Source organism: Mchenga conophoros, linkage group LG3 (genome assembly GCF_057382185.1).
Source record: "Mchenga conophoros isolate Kocher_MC1m ecotype Shallow Benthic linkage group LG3, M_conophoros_male_GT1.1, whole genome shotgun sequence".
Lineage (NCBI taxonomy): Eukaryota > Metazoa > Chordata > Actinopteri > Cichliformes > Cichlidae > Mchenga > Mchenga conophoros.
In genome coordinates this window covers 54,152,297-54,173,659 of record NC_140528.1, presented here as the reverse complement: position 1 = coordinate 54,173,659, position 21,363 = coordinate 54,152,297, and the positions used below count along the sequence as shown (strand labels likewise).

At 41.6% G+C, this 21,363-nt stretch overlaps 1 protein-coding gene across 1 annotated transcript in view; it reads left to right on the top strand.

Moving 5' to 3' along the window:
• Positions 1-21,363, top strand: part of dachb (dachshund b) — a 117,928-nt gene that overhangs the window by 92,238 nt on the left and 4,327 nt on the right. Inside the window, exons 4-11 of the mRNA XM_085263234.1 lie at positions 2,204-2,431; positions 4,760-4,929; positions 5,853-5,958; positions 6,415-6,489; positions 11,526-11,626; positions 12,441-12,588; positions 12,742-12,918; positions 13,510-13,575. Of these exons, the coding sequence (XP_085119360.1) occupies positions 2,204-2,431; positions 4,760-4,929; positions 5,853-5,958; positions 6,415-6,489; positions 11,526-11,626; positions 12,441-12,588; positions 12,742-12,918; positions 13,510-13,575 (1,071 nt within the window). The remainder of the gene's footprint in view (positions 1-2,203; positions 2,432-4,759; positions 4,930-5,852; positions 5,959-6,414; positions 6,490-11,525; positions 11,627-12,440; positions 12,589-12,741; positions 12,919-13,509; positions 13,576-21,363) is intronic.

Here is a 21,363-nt window from a genome sequence, read left to right as displayed (position 1 = left end):
CTGACCCCAAAATAAAGGAAACAAGAGCCACAACTTTGCAGCAGCTAAATTGAAATCCAGGTGTCAGAGCTGCAAGCTGTAGCCTCAGAGCAAAGGTGTAAGTTTCTAAGAAAGTTGGAGAGAAAAAGGAGGAAGAGACACACAGAAGACTCACACGGAAATGCAAAAAAGGCCCAAAAAAGTGAAAGACAGAGAAACATGGAGGAGAGGCAAAGAGAAAAAAAGAGGCTGGGAGGTAGAGGACAAGGCCAAGGAAAAAATGAGAAGAGAGAGAGAGAACATCTGCCCATCTGTTTATACTTCTTTTCTTCCCCGGTGTAAATGGCAGAGGGGATGAGGCCCAGCTGTCATCCACACACACACACTCTCACACAGACACACACTCACAGAGCGCAGGGAATTCAGTAGGCAATAATAGAGAGAGACGGTTGCTAATTCAAACTAATGGAGGGAGATGAAGATGGATGAGAGAGGGAACAGGGGAGCAGAGAGAGAACTGTGCAGAGCGAGAGAGGCAGCACTATACAGAGAGAGAGAGGGAATGAAGGTGTGAAGTGAGAAAGTGATTAAATTCATTTTGGATCCAAACAACGGAAAAAAGTTGTGGTGATCATCATTTTATCACAATAATAATGCTTCAGTCAGTCATTTACACGCATGTGATTGTTTACAAGCTAAATGTATTTCATTTATCATTTTTAATTATAAGAAACAGGATTTTGGACACTTTCTTTATTCCCTTTTAATTTCACAGACAACCAAATGTTTCCTGCTGTTTGAAGAAGCTTTGAAAATGTACCAGGATTTTTAGATCAATTCTATCGATCGATATATCCATCAGTAGTGGTCTGAGTTGCTCCACAGAGACCTCGGCCTTTCTGAGAAAACATGTAAAATTAAATTTGGCTTCTTTTTTTTAACCTGATTTATGTGCACTTCGCTCTTTTCATATTTCCACTGTGAGAGTGTCTTTTACATTTTGACATCATCTATAGTCACGCTAATCTCTCTCCTTTGCTCTGGGTTTTTGCCATGTGCTTAACTCCTGTGCTCCCCGCATACAGAGCAGAGCTACATTATGCTTCAGTCACTTGCTTTAAAACAGAAATTCAGAAACTCATCAACAAATAGTGACGTAGTTGCTGCAGGATGGTAGTTTAACTGCAAAATTATACAGGTGCTCTGCATTATTCCTTTTATATAGGAATATAACCAGAATGCAACCAGTCAGCGTCAAGATGAGTCGAGTCCTGTGCTGTAAAGAAACGTGTCAGAGACGAGCTGCAGTCATCGGCGCAGACTCGCTCAAGTTGATTGCAACTTGTTGGCAATCTGTCTAAGAGTGATTACAAGTAGAGTTGGACCACCAGTCACTTCTGATCTAAAGTGGTGGACAAGTTGGTCACTGCAACTACTTGCAATCAGTCAACAAAAGCAAAACAAATCACTGGGCAACCAAACATTTTTCCTGGTTCCTGTCATATTATACTATAGTGAGCCATTAAGTGCAGGGTACCACTAGCTGGTTGAGCTGGTGATCTATATATTGAAAGAGTACTTGCTGCACAGGCTTTAGATAAAACAACCATACTACCTGTTTAATTCATGGCCTTGGTAAACATTTCCTTGAGAGTTCAGGGTCTCAGTAGCTAATTTTAAGTCTAACTAAACAGGAAGTGACGTTCAGTTTGTACATTATTGTCCACCTTAGGGTAAAAAAGGATGATAAAGCAGGGCATGCTTTACAATAGGCAGGTCATTGAGATCTACAGCCTACTTGCTGGTTTCACAACAGTAAGATGGCAACAACAAAAATGCTCAACTCAAGATTTGTAATGCCTTGCTAGCCAGTGGGTGGCTTGATAGTAACTACATCTTTTATTTACAGTCTATGCTGAACACAGTTTTGTAACAGGTGTCGTTATGAAATGTCAGCTTTTCTGTTTAAAGGTTTAAAGGCTGTGGTTACAATTTTGGAGGGCTCTAAAGTAGTGGTACCCTGTCCGACGCTGTTGTAAGACTGTAACAGAAATTAACTTTTAGCCACAGTACTTTATAGGGTCCTTCTTTCCCCAGAAATGTACCCAGAGATGGATGAACCGATGAACTGTTGTTTAAAAACGAGGGAAAAAAGACACACAAACATGTATTTGTTTGTTATTTTTGGACCATTTGGAATAAAAATATCTCCATCTCTACCCAGGAGGAAGTGAGTGTTCCTGGGATAAGGAGCGTCTGACCAGCCCCCCTGCTGGTGCCCACAGCGGAGGGCCGGGAGGAGGAGGAGGTGGTGGTGGTGGAGGAGCACCACCAGTGGGAGGAGGAGGAGTAGCTGGTACTGGTGGTGCAGCGGGAGGTGCCGGGAGGGGGCCCGCCTTAGGAGCTGTCAATCAGCAACAGCAACTCCAGCAGCAACAGCTACTGGCAAACAGTGAGTGCACACATCCACGCCACGAGAGACAAACCACAAGGAAAAAAAGGACAACACACACACACACACACACACACACACACACACACACACACACTGAAGGTGTGTGAGTTTGTGTGTTTAAAGGGTGGCAATATTTGTTAATGTACGCCATTTAATCTGTTCCCATCTCCTGTATTAACACTCTGCCGGGATTAATCAGCACACACTCTACTAAATGACTCAATTCATCAACACCACACACACACACACACACACACACATAAACAGAGACACACTCATACTCCTTTTCTAACTGCAGAAGTAATATATTTACACACAAACAAACACACACACACAAAAAGAACAGCGGCGGCAACAAACACTCACATTGATTATTCTATCACTTCAATCGTCACGACAACAGCAATCAGTGTTATTGTTTCATTGGAATGAAAGCAGCCGCTGCACATTTGTGTGTGCGTGTGTGTGTGTGTGTGTGTGTGTGTGTGTGTGTGTGTGTGGGACAGCTGAGGCGTCTGCTCAAGTGTGTACATCTAGCTGGGAGCTCGTCTTGGAAAATAAGTGGCCTATCTGAGGGTCAAGGGGGGGGGGGGGGGGTCACTGAGGTTGGAGGTCAGAGGTCAAGGTTGGACTTCTAAGAGGTTTTGGAAGGGGGGTTTTAAAGGATGAATCGAAGCTAATGGATAGTCCTAACAAACACGGTGAAATGTGTGGTTGGTGATGTGCATCTGTGCATGAGGTAAAGAGAGGAAGACGAGGGGGAGGGAAAGAGGGCAAACTGAGAGGTGGATAAGAGGAGGATAAAAAGGAGAGCTGGGCAAATAAACGTAAAAGTGTTGCTAGAGATAAAGCACAAAACCTGGAGACAGGACATGCACCAGTACAGGATGTATTCAAAGAGCGCAGGCAGAGAATAAAACAGAAAAAAACCTACAAAACTGACCTTCTCTTTTTCCCTTCTTTCACCTCATCACCCTTCAAACCTCTGACCTCCGTGTTTTATTGGTCTTCCTGTCTTTCTTTCTCTCTGTCCTCCTCTGCTTGGTTAACTTTTGTTAGCGAGACATTCGACACTGAAATGACACCTCTCCTTCTCCCTCTCTCCTCAAGGTTAAGTTCAACCTGAGTTCACAGACACAATCTCAGACTGTGTTACTGTCTCGTTTTCACCATCAAGCTTCAAGTAACCAAATGTAAAAAAAAAGAGAGAGAGAAAAAGATCTCGTATGTAATATTTTACTTGGGTTAAAAAGAAAACATATTCGCATTTTCTTCATTTCATGTCATATTTCTGCTGTTACACTAGTGGATGCTCCTCTTAAGTTAAGCTGCTTTAAAGCAATGGTTTGCAAGCTTTTTCTGGGAGGCCGCACTTGTGTTGTGCCTCACCACCTTTATAATTTTTTTAATTTTCTCATTTGTTTTTATTCTTATTTTATTTTCACTTTATGTTTTTAATCCTGTTTGATTTCAGTTCTTTGCCAGGGTGGATTTCCTTGTTTTAGTTTGCTTTTTATTGCTTAAAAAATGTTTAGTTTTGCTTTAGTTTTTATTAGTCTCACTGTTAGTTCTAGTCTTTTTTTAATTATTATTGCATGGCGGACAAATGTCAGATGAACACTCAAATTAAAAAAAAAGACTACCCTCAATAAACGTGAAATTAATTTTAAGTGAATATGCACCTGAAATATATAAAACCAAAGGCTTATTTATGTATTTTAGTTATTAACCATTCAGGAAAATGTGTAAAAAGGCAAATAAATGTGCTTTTACAGATTTTTGTGTGTATTTTTTAACAACTTTTTCAAAGCAGTGATTCAGTTTTTTTAGACTACTAACTTCTCATTAAACAGTCATCAGTGCCTCATCAGACAAGTTGTAATTAAATTTTTACCAGTTTTATTTTCATATTTATTTTAGTTATGTTTTCCAAGTTCACAAAATCATTTCAGTTAGGTTTTTTTTAAGTCTGTTTTTTGCCTTTGTTAAAAGTTTTTTTCACATATAGCTTTAAGTTTTGTGTTTAGCTTTGGTTAACTATAATAATCTTCTGCTCCACAGCCAACAACTCTTACCAATCACTATTTGCAAAAAAAATTCTCAGTTTCATTTAACTGAAATCAACGTCAGCACAATAGCATCAGCAAGAACTTTTCTCTGAAAATTTAAATAAATGATATGGACTCATCTTGGTTTCACTTCCTGTCTTTCACCTAGTTATTATCCACGTCCCACCAGTGGGGTCCACCTCACAGTTTGAGACCCCCTGCCTTAATGTCAGGTTGCCTCAGAGTGAGGAGAGTTTATCCTCTTTTTGTCTCTCAGGGTTGGATCTGCCTTTTATGATGATGCCCCACCCTCTGCTGCCCATGGGGCTGCCGCCTGCGTCTGTTGCCATGGCGATGTCACAGATGAACCACCTAAGCACCATTGCCAACATGGCCGCTGCAGCCCAGCAGATACACACTCACGTACACCGTGCACCTGTCATCAAGGTAACACGACACGCAACTGCAGAGGATCCGACTGGGATCCATGAGGAACTCCTGTGTGAAAAATCTTTTACATCTTTACATAAATCTTTTATTCGAGAGTTTGTTTGCCATTACAGTGCTCTTTAGTCTTATGTGGCTACTGCAGCCCACCAGATGATTACCATATACCCTACTTTTCTAAATATTTAGGCTGCGCAATAACACAGTAGACCCAAATATAAAGATTAAAGCCTTTTATAGAAGCAGATTGAGTCCTTAAATTGTTAAGAAAAGCTCATTTGGTTTAAATTGCAGTGCAATCAGTATCAGCTTTAATTGACCAAGTATGTGTACACATGCAGGAGTTATTTTTCTTTTGCTCTAAATGTACTTCACATTACACAGACAATAACAACACGTACGTCATGTTTATACACATACATGCAGTGGTGCAGACTGTGAAGATGTTGGAATAGATGTTAAAGTTTCTAAAGATGTGTAATGATGTATTGTTTCATAATAATAAATACATATTTTAAGTGAAAATAAATACATGCAATAATTAAATACATTTTTCAAGCAAAATATCCGGAGGGAATTTGGATTTGGGAAGCTTGGCTGTGTTGTTGTCAGTTTGATATCTTTAAGTTTTGGATTTTATTTTATTTAATCAAATTTCTGACAAAATATGAATTAGTTGTATTTCTACAACAAATACACATTCATTTAATCATCTCACGTAAACATCTGTGCAGCGGACCATCCAAAGCCAGTCTTACTCAACTTTGTAATTATCAATGAAAAATTTAATAAAGTTTATCTTTATGACATGTTGAGAATGATTATAGAGAGAGAGAGCTTTAATCACTGGCAGCCAGTTATAAGCCAGTGTAACATGTTTGAATCTCTCCACTTACTTTCATTCATTGCCTCTCCTCCTGCAGGAGAGAGTGTGCGACAGCCCCTCGCTCTCCCCGTCTGTTGACGAAACCAATACTCCTCTGCAGTCGCAGCCCAGCAGCTCAGCCTCCAGCTCGCCTGAAAGACTGGGTACACACACACACACATACTCATCACACACACAGCAAAGAGGCAGATTAAATGCAAAAATCTGAGAAACCATGCAAAGTACTCACATTTCCGCCTCTTGAATCAGAGGATTTGCTGCTTTCTTTGTCACATCAATGTAAACTGTGTACTTTGAGCTTTTTTTAAGTGATTTGCTGACTGGTTATCATGAAAGTAAGTTTTTAAACATAAAAATAAATCTTTAATGGTTTTAAGCGTCTTAAATACGTCTAATTTGGTTATGCTGTCTTTCATTCTTGAACACAGGCAAAACATAAGTTTTTAGTAATTGTCTTACATTTTTTTAAACAAAGCAGCATGTATAGTAAAGATCTTACACACTAGACAACACACAAGTAGGAAGATGTACATGTATGCAAACACATGCGTCCACACTGTAATGCCCACACATAACCAGAGCATGCTTTCGTTCAACAGGACTGGTGTCAGCTGATGCAGATGTTGCGCTGACCAACTCTACTCCACCCATCAAGAAAATAACAAAGGACAAAGGTTGGACCACACACTCGCACACACACTTAAATATAAGTGAGGATATTCCATTACTCGCCTTAATCTAAGCCCTCTCCCGGTTACTTCTGACATCTGATAAATTTCCTCACTTAGGAGGGCTTTCCTCATCTACTGTATTCACACGCACACATGCAGAGACAAACACACACTGAGAAACAGAAGAGTCAGGATGTTCTGCCCCTCCTATTGATCACCTGTCTCCAAACCATCAATCAGATGAGCAAGGGAGGGAGAGATGGATAAAAGATGGATAGATGGATGTGGGGTGGGGGTGAGCGAGGAAAGCTAAGTGAAGGAAGCGTGGCTAAAAGGGGTCAGGAGGTCACGCACTAAAAGCAAGCAGGGCCTCTCCTTCCTCCTTCACACTCTTTCTTCTCCACCCCCCGTCCGCTGTATTTTCCATTCTTATAACACATTATTCTTGTAATTCCTCTTTCTCCATCCTCACCCCCTCCCCCCACCTCCACCTTTCACGCTCCTGAAGCTCCACTGCAGACATCAGCAGGAGTGCTACTTCCTTTAAAATCAATAAGGGCTAAAGAAAAATAGATAACTCGGTCTCGAAGATTGTCTTCTTAATCCGATATCTGCGGTGGAGTCAGGCCACGTGACCCCCCCGCGCCAGCCCTCCTTCATAAATGTGATGGTGTGTTGCCTTTTATAGTAGGCTTTGTGAACCAATCAGAACTGAGGCTTTTTAGACTGTGTTGATGTTAGCTAGTGAAAGCATCAGAATTACTTTAAGAGCTTTAAGGTTCACAAACACAATTTGTTTCACATAATTCAGTTGTTGCTTTTTATCTATCAGAGGAACTATCTAACACATAAACACTCTGCCATGTATGGATGAATATGAAAGTTTTCCCAGATGGAGGTTCCTAATACAGTTAGAAAAGTGTTGATTACAGGTGGCAGATTTCTCATAATCTTTAAAATGATTCATTTAAAAAACGCTTTTTACCACTCGGCCATTAAAGGTTGATGTTGTCGACACCTGCCTTTGTGAATACGATAATTGACCGGTTCTTATATAGAGCTTCTCTACCTGAGTTCTCAAAGCACTTTGTCCAACTTGCCTCATTCACCCATATAAGCACTTTTTTTCCTGTGCTTAAGTGTTTTCTATCTAACATTCACACTCCGGAGACCAACTTGACTTAATATTTTCTCCAAGGATGTTTAGACTGAATGAGCCCGGGATTGACGCACCAGCCTTCCAATTATTAGATGACCTGCTCTACCCCCTAAGCCAGGGGTGGGCAATTCCAGGCCCCGAGGGCCGGTGTCCCTGCAGGTTTTAAATGTGTCCTCCTCAACATGTCTTGAAGTTCTCCAGAGGCCTGGTAACAAACTAATCATGTGATTCAGGTGTGTTGACCCAAGGTGAGATTGCCCACCCCTGACTTATACCATAGATGAATCCACTAAAAATCACAGATTTCACTAGCTGGGCCCATGTCCTCGTTTTAGGATTGACAACGTTTTAGTAGGTAAAGGTGAATGCTTGGACATGAATTGGCCTCGAAGGGGACTGGCGACGGCTCCTGGGCCTGGCAGATCCCCATGTACTAAATAGAAGTGAAGAAGTTAAAGAATTGAGTACAAGGAGGGAGGGAGGGTGGGGCACGTAAGCGAGAATGAACAGTTGCAGAACTGGTGAAACCTATATAGATGGCAACCGGAAGGAGCGTGTTTAGAGGCGTGGTCCCGCTCCTGAAATTCAGATACATAATCTCCAAAAGTTTGAATCTTGGGTCAGAGATCAAATTTTTTGAAAATCTTGAACATGAAAATCTTCAAGAACATGATCATTCGAAAGATGTCATGTAGGATTTTCAAACTGATACAACAGGTGTATACACTAAGAACCTTGGATGAGTTTGAATCTTGGTGAGTTTAAACTCTAAGTCGAGGTCAGTGATGAAGTTTTATCAAACTATTAATGAAACGGAAATTAAATGTAATTTATTCAACTTCCGCTGCATTTTGTGTCCGTTTGCAGCGTTTTTCTATTTGCTGGTGTTTTCTTAAGTTACAGTCCGTTTGACCTCTCAGGACCACCGTAAGAAAAACCTAACTTTGTGAACATGATAACTCCAGAACAAGGCGACGTAGGATTTCCAAATTGTTACCATAGGTGCTTGTAGTAGAAACTAAAAGGGAAGCACTGACGGCCACCTTTCATTTTTGGAAAATAATGGGTGGGAATAAACCAGGTGCATTAAGTTCTAGCTACAGTGTCGCTACCAGAGATGATCTCGGCGACTCAAGACAGTGATTGTGATTCCAGAAGAGTGATTCCAGAAGAGTCTACTCTTTTACGGAGGCCGCATCAAGCTGCTTGCTATGAAGTTTGTCTGTGAAGAAATTTTTTTGAATGATGGAGCAGCCACACTCCTGCGTGTGAAAGGATGAACCCTAACCTGAGCGTCATTCTGCAGAACGCTTTACAGAACCGGGTCATTTACGCATATTTACTCGACTCTGAAACTCCCAAAGGCTGCTTTTGATGTCGGTAAATGAACGGGGTCGTCTCCTTTCCTGTCTGGAGATTTTCAGATGTGGGTGAAAGAGGGGTGACGCACTGCAGAGGACGCTGGAAAGCACAAAAAGTCCATCAAGCAGACTGTTTTTTGTTTGTTTTTTTTAACAGCTTGTTGTGCTGTCGCATTTTAACATTCTAAAAAAGGACATGTTACAAATCAAGTTGTTGAGTATGGTTGGATCTACTAATTGGAAGGATGGTGGTTTGGTTCTGGTTCCTCCAACCTGCATGTCAAAAAGTCTATGGGCAAGATCCCGTGAACGTTAGATTCAAAGTTCTTGGTATGGAAAAAATGTGGCTGAATGAGCCTTTTGTAAGAAGCTGCTTTAAATTTAAGTACATTTACCATTTAATTGATGTTTAGAATTATTCTATATACGTTCTTTATACATTAGTTATAAATAATAAACAGACCTACATTTTTCCATGTATATAATGCATTCTTTGCCTTCCAGGTAAATTTAAGATTGTTAAATGCCACAAAAATCAAATATTGTGCAAATGATTCACTCTAGAACAAAATACATATGTTAGGATAATTTGACTCCTAAGTCTTAAGGAGTTTATGTGCTAAAAGGATTTTATGTTTTATTTTCAGATAGACAGGAAAGTAACCTACAATATTTACTGTGTCTGTAGTGTAGTTGGTATTGTTGGAGAGTGATTCAACAAAAATTATGTATTGAGTAAAAAAACTTTTAAAAGCCACAAAAAGACACAGGAAGTGCTGCCGCTCCTCTCTGGGGTGTTAACAGACCACAATGTTCCCTGTGGCCTCGCTCCATCTGGACGGTGTAGTGCAGTAATTACTGTAGCAGAGCAACATAATAAACCAAACTTGTTATCAAAAATGACCTGACAGCGCTTCAAATCCTTGTTTTTATTGTGTCTTTTCTTTAAATGGAAACTTGGAAGTTGACATGAAATTTCATTCATAGTGTTTTTTATTCTTTCTTTAGTAGTATGAGCTGTAGTATGGATGGTATGAACTTCAAATTGTAGCCAGCCAACAATGAATCTCTTTCACCATCTATTGATTTTTCAAAATAAAAGCTCAAATATGTCTAACACTGATGAACATTTCCTCCAGCTCCTGTTTTTGTTCCTTTACTATCTCCTTGTTTGTTCTCCTTATTTAATCTACCTTTTTTTCTTAAATCATTCTCTGCTCTTCCACCTCTTCACCGTCTCTACCCTTTATTTATTCATTATTTATTTTTTGGCCAAACATATTTTAGTGAAAGAAATCAGGGTAAATATATGAAAAGCCTGGCCGTTTTCAGTGTTTGATAATGAAAGGGGTGGCAGGGGTCTGAGTGAAAAGCAGAGGAATAAAAAAAATGGAGGTGATGAATCAGTGAAGATGGAAACATAATAAGGAGATAAAGCAGAAAAAGAAGCATTTTGAGGCTCAAAGCAGCTATAAATGAGAAATAACAAATATTGTAGTTAGTGTAAAAGGGCTTGCTCATAGTGGCAAACTTGCAGAGAATTATGAGTCGATCATTCAGAAGTGACAAAAATGTTCGTAGGGACCAAAAACAGAGCTAAAGGTGTGTTAGTACTGGACCTGCAACTGGAAGATGGTCAGTTTCTACCTTAAAGCTTGTTTCCACCACTCCAAGTAGCCAAAAACCACAAACTAGAAGCTTAACATAGAAGGATGAACAGAAATAAGGAAATTAATTGCAGAGAAATAAGGAAAGGAGCAGGGAAGACAAAAAGGGTTGAAACGATAGAAAGGATAACCTGACATGGATTTAAGGAAATGGGGAAAAGAGTAACAGAGGGAAAAAAGAAGCATGAAAAGATGAAGATGAAGAAAAGAGATGAGCTGAGGTGGAGAAATAAATGATGAAGGAAGATCTGGGAACGATGGGAAAGGTAGTCGAGGGATGTGTGGATGAAGTGGCAGATAGGGGATGGAGATTTTGTGTGTGTGTGTGTGTGTGTGTGTTAGAGTGCATCTTAATCAGCGTTAATTTCACAGCAGAGTTAACCCAGTTGTCAGTGTGTTAGGCATTAAGGGCTGAGCAGACACTGTGACGCACTCACAATGAACACACACGCATACACACACAAATCAAGGATGTCTTTAATCCTTGCCAATTAGTACCCCACATGATTGTCTGAATACTAACGACCTCAGAGTGTGTGTGTGTGTGTGTGTGTGTGTGTGTGTGTGTGTGTGTGTGTGTGTGTGTGTGTGTGTGTGTGTGTGTGCGTGTGGGTTTGGTGTAATTGATTTCTGTGACGCTGCTTCGTTGCCTTTTATACCTTAGTAAACATTTCATAAACTTCACTCTGACTTCGTGACAAGTACTGTCGAAGGAACCTTTCTTCTTTTTTTGAATTTGTGGAGCAGGGTCCTCACAAATTAAGACAGCGTCTTAAATGAACCAGGCAGATAAACCATTTCATCAGGTCCAAAATATTTAAAGTTGCCTGCTCTGTTCACTGTTTCTCACAGAGGAGTCTCCGCTCGGACAAACCCTGCCGCCCGGGTTTCCTGCTCCGTTCCTGTTCGCTGACGGCCTGTCGTCAGTGGAGACCCTCCTCACCAACATACAGGTGTGATGCTGTTCTCACTGTCACTGTCGCTTTAACAGCCGCTGGGAAAAGGCAGCAGATGGACTCCAGGAGTACGAGGGACTTATTGCACTTTTTTAATGCTACTGCAAAGAACACTACAGCAATATTACATTAGGTCATATAATTCTTATGGTTGCATATGTTTGGAATGAGAAGCAAGACAGAATACGTGTGTGTGAATGAGAGGGAAGCAGGTGGAAAGGAGACGAGGTAGTGAGGGTGGATGAGTTTGAATACCCGGGGTCAACAAAGACAGGTGACGAACAGAGTGGGTGACGAGGAGTGATCTGAGAGAGAAAGATGAAGAGGATGTAGATGGTGGTGCTGTTAAAAAGACAAGGTGGACACGATTAGAAATGAGGGACAGCTCAGGTTGAGTGGTTTGAAGACAAAGTTTGGACATGTGCAGAGACAGTGGGTTAATGAGTTAAACAGTCACTTGAACATGATGTAACAGAGCTGATGCTTTTGTAATGAGCATGTGTATTAGCTAACTAAAGTAAGGAAACAAACACGTATGGTCACAGTCTGTAATCGTGACATTTCTCTCCTCAGCTCTCTGTTTCACTAAAGAAGTCCTTGAAAAAATTAAAAATCAGTAAAAATAATATAATTTGGCAGATGCACTTTAACTTATACAAAAGAAAAATTCATATATACAAATTGGGATTTAATTTCTTTTCTTTTTTTTCTAAGTACTCCTAATTTAAACACTGACGACACGGCAGGTCTCTGTCTCATCTGCACGTCCTGAACAGTGTTAGAGGTTATAAACTCCAATCTGTGCACTCAGGGCCTGCTGAAGGTGGCTGTGGAGAACGCCCGGGCACAGGACAAACAGATCCAGGCGGAGAAGAGGGAGCTGAAGATGGAGCTCTACAGGGAACGGGAGATGAGAGAGAGTCTGGAACGACAGCTCACCTCTGAACTACAGAGCAGAGGTTAGAGGAGGAGGAGGAGGGGGGGGCATTTGACAAGTTCTTTGAAGATGAGCCTCAAAAGCAATGTTAGAACATAAAGGGGCCGTTAGAAAGAATGGAAATTTGCCAGTGAGTTACATGGTAGATACAAGACGAGCTATCTTCTTCCTCCAGCCTCCATCCAGAAGCGGCTGAAGAAGGAGAAGAAGGCCAAGAGGAAGCTGCAGGAGGCGCTGGAGTTCGAGTCGAAGAGGAGGGAGAGAGTGGAGGACGCTCTGAAACACTCGTCCTCGTCCTCCCCTTCTCCTGAGCCGCTGCACGCTGCCAACAACAACAACAACAAAAAGAACGGTTTGTTTTCTCGCCGCCTCCTACTTCTTCTTCTTTCGTCTTTTTAAATTCTTCCCTTTGTCGCTTTAGCTCGAACTGCCTGCGTTTAAAACTGCTTAAATGTTTGCCTGTTAGATGAATGATTTCCCCCCCCCTTCAGCCTCTTGTTTACCCTAACAAGCAGCTTTAAAAGCAGAGTTATAGGCTGCTGCTGTTTTTCTGTCGTCCTTCCATAAAATTCGGAATAATCACCAGCAGCAGTAAACGTGCAGTTAATCTGTCTGCGTGGCACCGCTGCAGAAAAACAACACCAGCGCAGTTTGCAGCACTACGTCTCGTAGAAGCAGCTCCACGTTTGCTTCAGGTTGGTGCTCCTGTGCAGGCCGATGGCAGTGACTATGCCTGTTTATCATTAATAAGGAGAAAAGAAGCATAGCAACGCCCACCGATGTGATTCTCACGAAGAAAAAAGTTTAAAAAAAAAAACACTGTCTGGGGCTGGACCCTCTGTGGATCCGGTTTGTCTTTCACCTGCACGCAGTTACAAGGTGCTGTTTGTTTTTTATTGGCCGACCCACTGAGACTCTGTCTTGTCTTTGTGTTACAAACCAGACGCTGCTGTAGCCGAGGACAAACCTGAAGTTAATGGGAACCAGCAAGACAACGGCGCTGTACAAGGTATCCACACACACACACACACAAGCGCGTGCTCATTCAGACACAGTCACGCCGATACACACACGCGCAAACAACATGACGCAAAGTGCCATACGTTAACAGACACACACATGGCAGGCACATGTGTGTGTTGGGGCCCATTTGAGATCAGTGGAGACGTTAAGCAGGCGCAGTGGCCTCCCTTTGATGTGCACCTCAACAGACACGCATGTGACGACGAATGTAAATATTTCACAGAGCTCATGTTTAAGTGTGTGACGGCTGCGTGTCAGTACGCAGGGCTTTAAGCTCTCCGTGCTGGAATTCCAGCGTGTCTTAGATTTGACAGTAAATAATATTCATGGGAACTAATCCTGCTTTTTGTTTAACTGTCCTGTAGAAACACGTTTTTCTATAAAAAGACTAAAAGAACATGTCATTGAGATACCAACAACAAGAAGAACAGAGTGACTGAGCTACTTGGCAAAAGCGACTTTGTATCAAGGCTACTTGTTTGGTTATTGGCCCGTTACTCTGCATAAACACTGTTGGGAAACCAACTGAGCAACAAACACTGAAAATTATACTTGCCAGCCACTTCTACTAGCAGGCTGGAGCTCCTTGTACCTTCAGAACTGCCTTCATTCTTCATGGCGCACATTTGACAAGGTTCTGGAAACATTCCTCAGAGATTTTGGTCCATTGACACGACAGCATCACACAGCTGCTGCAGATTTGTCAGCCACGATGTGAATCTCCCACTCCGTTTAAAAACTTCTTCACCTTAACTTTATTTCAAAGTTCTAAAGCCTACCCTGACCTTAATGGCTGAGAACTTGCAGGCTTTCAGCAGGTCATCTTGACTATGTCTGCATACCTGGTATGCGATTGGCTGATTAGAGTTCTGCATTAGCAAGCAACTGACCAGGTGTATCCAGAGCCATTAAATGGAAGAGTTACGTCATCTCCGTTCATTCCAGTGGAGTTTTGTTTTTGTTTTTTTTTACAGCAATGGCAGATCCTGAAGCCTTGCAGTAGTTCTGAAAGTTATCAAAAGATGCTAGGTGCGCGATAAAGATATAATAGCACAGAGGTTTCATATGCAATGTTTCAACTGCCTTCTGCGCACCCGTACATGACCCACGTGACAACCCTGAATTCTGAACCCCAGCTGACACAACTCTGACTTACTTACGGGCTCTGGGTGTACCTGACAAAGTAGCTGGTGAGTGTACTAAGTGTATTTGTGTGCACATCTTCTTGTACTTCCATCTTTGTCTGGATCAGTTTAAGGTTTTTAAGAAATGTATAAAGTTTTAGAACAAGATAAACAATATTTATGGATTATTTTAAAATCAAACTAAAGGTTGAACAATTAAGAAAATAGGGACATGCTTATTAAAAAGCCTGTCATAGCAGAAGGTAGCTTCTGGCTGGGCCCGGTTCTTCCACATGGCTCTTCCTGTCATTGGGGACTTCTTTCTCCCCACCATCACAAAGAGCTTATTCGGGGAGGCGGGGTAAATACAGAAAGTAAGAGGAAAGAGAGCAACAACATTAGAAACATCCTTGACGATCTTTTGGAAATTGTTTCAATTTTCAAAGACAAAGGACATTATTTAACAAAGATTTTGCAAAGTGAAGCAAAGAGAAAGATCAATCTTTAAGTCAAAACTTGCATTTATTCGAGTTTGCATTTCTTCAAAAGTAGTGAGCTGTTCAGTGGAAGACATTTTAATACAGTGCAGACTTTCTTAAAAGCTTAGTCATTTAGAAAATTCTTTGTTATTACTCACAGCAAACACATTTTAAAAGGACTGTAGTAAGGTTAATCAGCATATTTTGAGACTTGCAGAGACTAAACATATGGCGAGTTATTTTTAGATGCCAGCAGCACTTGGTTAAAGAAAAGATCCAAGTCTGGTTTAAAGACAAATTCCAGAGTGAGTTTATTTATATTTCACTAAAACCACAGTCGTGTCTAACCCGAGCAAAACTGATTTCGTGACCTGCGTTTAACTCCAGCCTGGGCTCAAATGAGAGAGTCGCAAGCTCTGCACTCCTCCTGACAACTTCAGTTCAAGCTGCCTGAAAGTGAGACGACAGTTTAGTCAAATAGAAGGTTAAAGTGGGATTTGGCAGTTTAGGAAAAAGTGACATGCCTGTTTTCTGACCAGTGCTACTGCTGCCGCTCTGGGGGTTACTACACTTTGTGGATTTAGCCAGCTCCGTTCTGTGTTGTATGGTGGGAAAGCTTGTTTGCACCACTGTAATTACCCATCCACAAGTCAAAATTTCAGGTTATTATCTCAAAGTTTTAACTTCCTCACTCTAAATTTTGAGATAATAACCTAAATTTTCAGCTTATCTATGCAAACAAGAAACAAGCTTCCATAACTGTCATACTGTCACTGGACTGTCGTAGTTTCATGGCTGCTTTCCGGCTTAAAATGAATAAGCAAATGCCATGTAAAAGAGCCAAAATGGAACTTTAACAACACATTATATAGCCTGTCTGATTAATGTAACTCGTAAATAAATGGCAATACTCGTGTGGGCTTTAAATTTCTTCCACTTTGTTAGATTAAGTTGATGAGCAGACTTTATCCTTAAAAGCACCAGGACATCCTCTGCTGCCCTGTCCTTCTGGCAGCTCTCTCCATCTTTAAAAGTAAAGTTTACATCCAGTAATGTTGTAAACTCTCTGTAAATACAGCTACAGTGCCGCTGTGTAGCAGAACAGATGGACACACATTTGTTTGGTGATGTTTGTTGAGTAGATTAGATTTTTTTCCCATTGAATTAAGGCCTCTGCACATCAGGCGCATAACAATTAGGCAAGCTAAAAATGTTTTAGACTCACCTGTTAATCACACGAACCACGTGATGTCACCGGACAAATTCAGAATAAACAGATATGGCCAATCAGACCACTGCATTAGGCAACAGGTGTGCTCGTAGCTCAAAACATGCAACAGTACTGATTATACCTCTCAAATCGCTCTCTGCCTCCTGAAATGTGATCCCAACTCTGAGCTCAAAGTGCTCCACTGACATCCTGAAATATGTACGAAAGCTTCAACTGCTGGATCAAGCCATCAGATTCTCCCTGCTGCTGCCTTCTCCTGGGAACTGGATGAACCCAGAATCTCAATTTCTTAATTTTCTTGTCTAGAACCATCAGGACCATCTCATTAATGCTTGATGTCGATTTCATTTTTTTATTTGTGTGCATTTTTGATGATGAATTTTTAACAAAAACTAACACTTTTGAACAACTTCGGATCCGAAAAGTTCAGAATTTAATATTCTTGTTTTTTTCACAATGCGCTTGGTGTGTAACAGCCGTTGACGCTGAGGTGGTGGCGGTAAGACATGCGAGCAGCCACACCCAAAATTTAAAGAAAAATACATAGTACCACCACCTCCACAAAGTCCACCTTCTTGGACTGATGGTGCTCCTGAGTGTCGCTCACTAAAGCTGCAAAGCAGAATAAGTACCACCACCATCTCCAGCTGTGGTCCAGGATGAGAGACTATAACGGCGACCTGATCAGATGACCTTAAGGAAAAACACAAGACAGGAAGGCCTGGAGCTAGGTTGTTAAGTCTAGGCTCTTTCAAAATAAGAGCATGGCTACTATTGGGATTAAAGAGGCGATAGTAAATCGGTGATATCTTTGGCACACACAGATGAAAATGGATAAAACGAGTGCCGACTGTTAAAAGGACGTGTGTTGGTTGCGGGGTGGGACTGTGGGGTGACATTAGTTTCTGATTTGTTGAGCATCTCCGTGGCCTTGGGTGGAAAGAACGGCAGGCTGTAGCGCATGAAAAATGAACTTGCTTTACTTTGTTTGGCAGTTTCATAAATAATAGACTTATTTACTTATTAATCAAAGGTGCACCTCTGCGGATGGGTCCGGCCCACTTTAACCTCCGGCCGCAGATGAACATAACCTGAAGGAAGCGGCGCTGGAGTCTGACTGTTTTCAGGTGGAGGGGGTTGAAAAGTTGAGCTGAAGTGGAGGAAAGGTCCAAGTCCGAGTTATTGGTTTGGAAGTGCATTATGCCAATGAGGGTCCTCACAAGTACAGCGCTGGTGTGTGCGTCTGTGTTAGTATGCATGTGTTGTCCTCTTTCCACCAGCTGTGCTCAGTCCTCCCTGACATTGAAAACCTTCACTTGAAACTCTGCGTGTGTATAAATGAATATCTACAGGCGCACACCGTGTGTGTGTGTGTGTGTGTGTGTGTGCTCTGTACCTGTAGTTGTGCATTTCTGTGTGTGTTTGATCCACACTCTTGTGAGACAGGGAACTCTAATTAGCTCTCACTCCTCTTTAGACCCCTTTTAGATCCCCTCTCTTCTGCAAGCCAAGCACTCCGACAAACAAACACACACACACACACACACACACACACACACACACACACACACACACCCACCTGATTTCATTAATGTTGATTGGCCCAGTAGGACCCCTTTGCACACACACACATAGACAAATACACACTCATCCCTCCTGCCATAAAAGCATTTTGCACCTATGGTGGTTTACTTACACACACAAACACACACACACCTCTCCCCTGCCTCTCTCACCTTCCACACTCTTAATTAACGAGTGAGGAAGAAAAGTGCTGAATACAAAGAAAGACATCGCATTACAATCAAAAAGAGAGAGAACGAAGGGAGGGAAAAACGATAAGCAAGGGAGGGAAAGCGAGAGAGGGTTAAAAAGAAAGGAAGTGAGATCCGTTTCATTTGGTTGTTAAAAGCTGACCAGGCTAATTGGCCATGTAAAAAAAAAAAGAATTGAGGGAAATTAAGACAGAGAAAAGGAAGTTAGAAAGGGGGAGAGGGCGAAGAAAGTGGAGAAGATTTAGAGGTTGTGGGAGGCTCTGAAGGAGGAAGTTAAAAGATTGAGATGGTGAAAGGGGAAAACTGAAGGAATATAGAATAGAAACATGGCCAAAAGTAGGAAGAGAAATGGGAGAGAAAGGGAGATTTGGGAAAAAGAGAGATGCGAAAAGGGAAGGATTTGAGAGGGAAAAGGCAAATATGGGCTGGAAGGAGGGTGTGGAGTGAAAACAAACAAGAGAAGGGACAAATAGGATGGAGGATGGAGAAAAAGGAGAAAGGTTTGACTGAGATGGAGAAAGAGAAGAGGAAAATGATGTCAGAATGAATGAAAAGAAAGGACAGGGAAAAGTAAGCAGAAGAAAGGAAGAGGATGATGAGTTAAAAGCAGTAAAATGAAGCAGGGAGAAAAGGTTGATGGAGCGAGGGGAAAAAAAGCAAAGGAAGACAGGGATAAGAGTAAATGTGTGGAAAAAGAAGAGGGAAAAAATCAAAGGATACCAGATGTTAGGTGGAAAGAGCAGGATGAGAAGGTGTCCGTGCGTATATGGACATCGTTTTTATATGGAGTCCCAGACACGTGAAGGGGGAGCAGAGGAAGGGTTAGAGAAGAAATGAAACAGTGAGGATTAAAAAAGATGAACAAACCAGGGAGGAAAAGTGGGGTGCAGTAGAGGAAGAGGTGGGAAAGGAGGACAGCAGGAGGAGGAGGAGGAGTGGAGAAGGTGGAGGAAGACTAAGCAGGTTCCTTGGGACGGAGTTGAAAAATGTGACCTTGTTCCGAGACCTGGTGACATTTTCTCCACCCTGCTGATAGACTTTTAACAAGGCAGGTCAGCGTCATTTTTAACTACGACAGCAAACACACACGCACACACACACACACACGCGCGTGCACACACACACACACACACACACACACACACACACACACACACACGCGTGGGCTGGAGGTGTATTTTATAGTGACAGATAGAGGTGAGAGGGAAATGTACCGAAGCAGTTACAAAAAGGCAAGACTCAGACTCACAAAGACTCAGCTGCTTCATGTTTTGTTATTTATTTTAGCAGATAATAATTTGAAGAAAAGAAATCAGTAATAAAACATCAGAGAAGAAAAAGGAAACCCGAGTGCTAAAAAGCGAGTTATTCTTAGTCTGTAAATGAATGTTTGGAGCAGAAACAGCCAGTAATTCACAGCTTCCTGGTTTTCTTTTGTCTTCTTTGACACTGAACTGAATATTTGGGCGTTTCGTGAACAAAACAAGTGATTTGTTGATTTGGGCTTTGGGAAAAATGCGATGGACACATTTGGTGCTATTTTGTAAGAATGATTAAGTACTAGACAATTCATTAAGGGCTTCAAGTAACAATTACTTTTATTACAGATGTATTTTTGTTGATTATTTGTTTTTTCTTTCCTCGAGGAAAATATTGGAAAGCATTTTTGCCCAGCACGATGTCGTTGGCCTAAGGTTTCATTTGGTTCCACCCAACAGTCTAAAACTCAAAATACATACTTGTCATTAAGGGTACAGGGAGGATCATCATGTGGCATTAAATACACATTTTATACTTTATGGGGGAAAGACTTAAGCTGCGTTAATTTTATTAATAATAACTAAATGTAAATTTGATCATCAGAAAATGAGCTTGAGGGTCTGTGCGGACGTCCTAACTGTTTTTTCGTGACTCTGCAAACTGAGACCTGTGCCGTGGACTTCAAAGTAGTCTACCAGGAATGAGTGCCTGGCCGTTGGGTCTCCAACTCCATGACCCACAAATATCCCTGGAACATGGACTGATTTTCCTGACCGTGGGCCTCTTGTGCTCTTCCTAGACACACACAGTTCAGTCAAACAGTAATACATCACGTATGACTTTGAACTTACATTTGCTATTGTGAATGTATATACTCTTACATTATTTACATTCTTAAGTGGTCTGTAATCTAAATAAATGAACAGTGAGTAAAGTGCTACCTAAGGTCTCAGTCACGCAGGCCTAGAGACTGGTTGGCAACCCCCCGACAACCTCTGAGGATGTTGGCATTTGCTGAGTGTTGATAGATAAAATCGGTCACCAAGGGAGTGCTTACCAAAAGTCTCCTTAAGATTGCTTTGGTTGGAAGCAGATTGTCGCTTCGATAGATCACGTCTGCAAACACTCGCTGAGTGGGAGCAAAACTGGGAAAAATGGGTAATAGAATGGAGACTGTTGCATCGAATAACGCACAACTTTTAGTTTGAAGCCAAAGTCACAAAGAGGTTGCGCAACACAGTTTACTTCTTTGCAACCAATTTCATATAGTGACTACCAGCAACCTCCAAGAATACACATTTTAGGGTAGTTGTCAGTTGGGTGTGTGTGTGTGTGTGTGACCAAAACAAAGTAGTGTTTCAGGAATGTCCTACTGGGAGGAGGCCCCGGGGTAGACCTGTTTCTCAGCTGGTGCAGACATGCTCATGTGTTTCCCCACATGAGCAGGAGAAGGTGGGGCGAGTGTGGTCTGGGCTTGTTCTGGACCCAGACCCAGATAAGTGTCAGAAGCTGGATGGATGTACGAATGGATGGACATCGAATTTACCAAACACTATTATACTTTCAAAAAAGCCCTTTACTTCAATGATACCGTACATAAAAAACAAATGCCTGCTTTTGCCCTTGTGGGCCACAAATGCAGGCGAATCTAGGCTCGTTTGGGATGAATTCGGCTGCGGGGCCAATAATTTCGCACTTCCTTATGCAGAATCTTTACACATAAGTTCAATATTCAGGCAAAATCTCAAATTACGCTCTGGGTGCAGCTGCTCAAACGTGAGGCTCTGCTGCTTTGTCTGTTTTTTTGTCTTTTGGACCGCTAGATGCACAAAACAAGACATTTATAGAGATTTCCTGGAACTGTGGGAGCCTGGAATTGACATTTTCAAAATTTCCACCAAACAA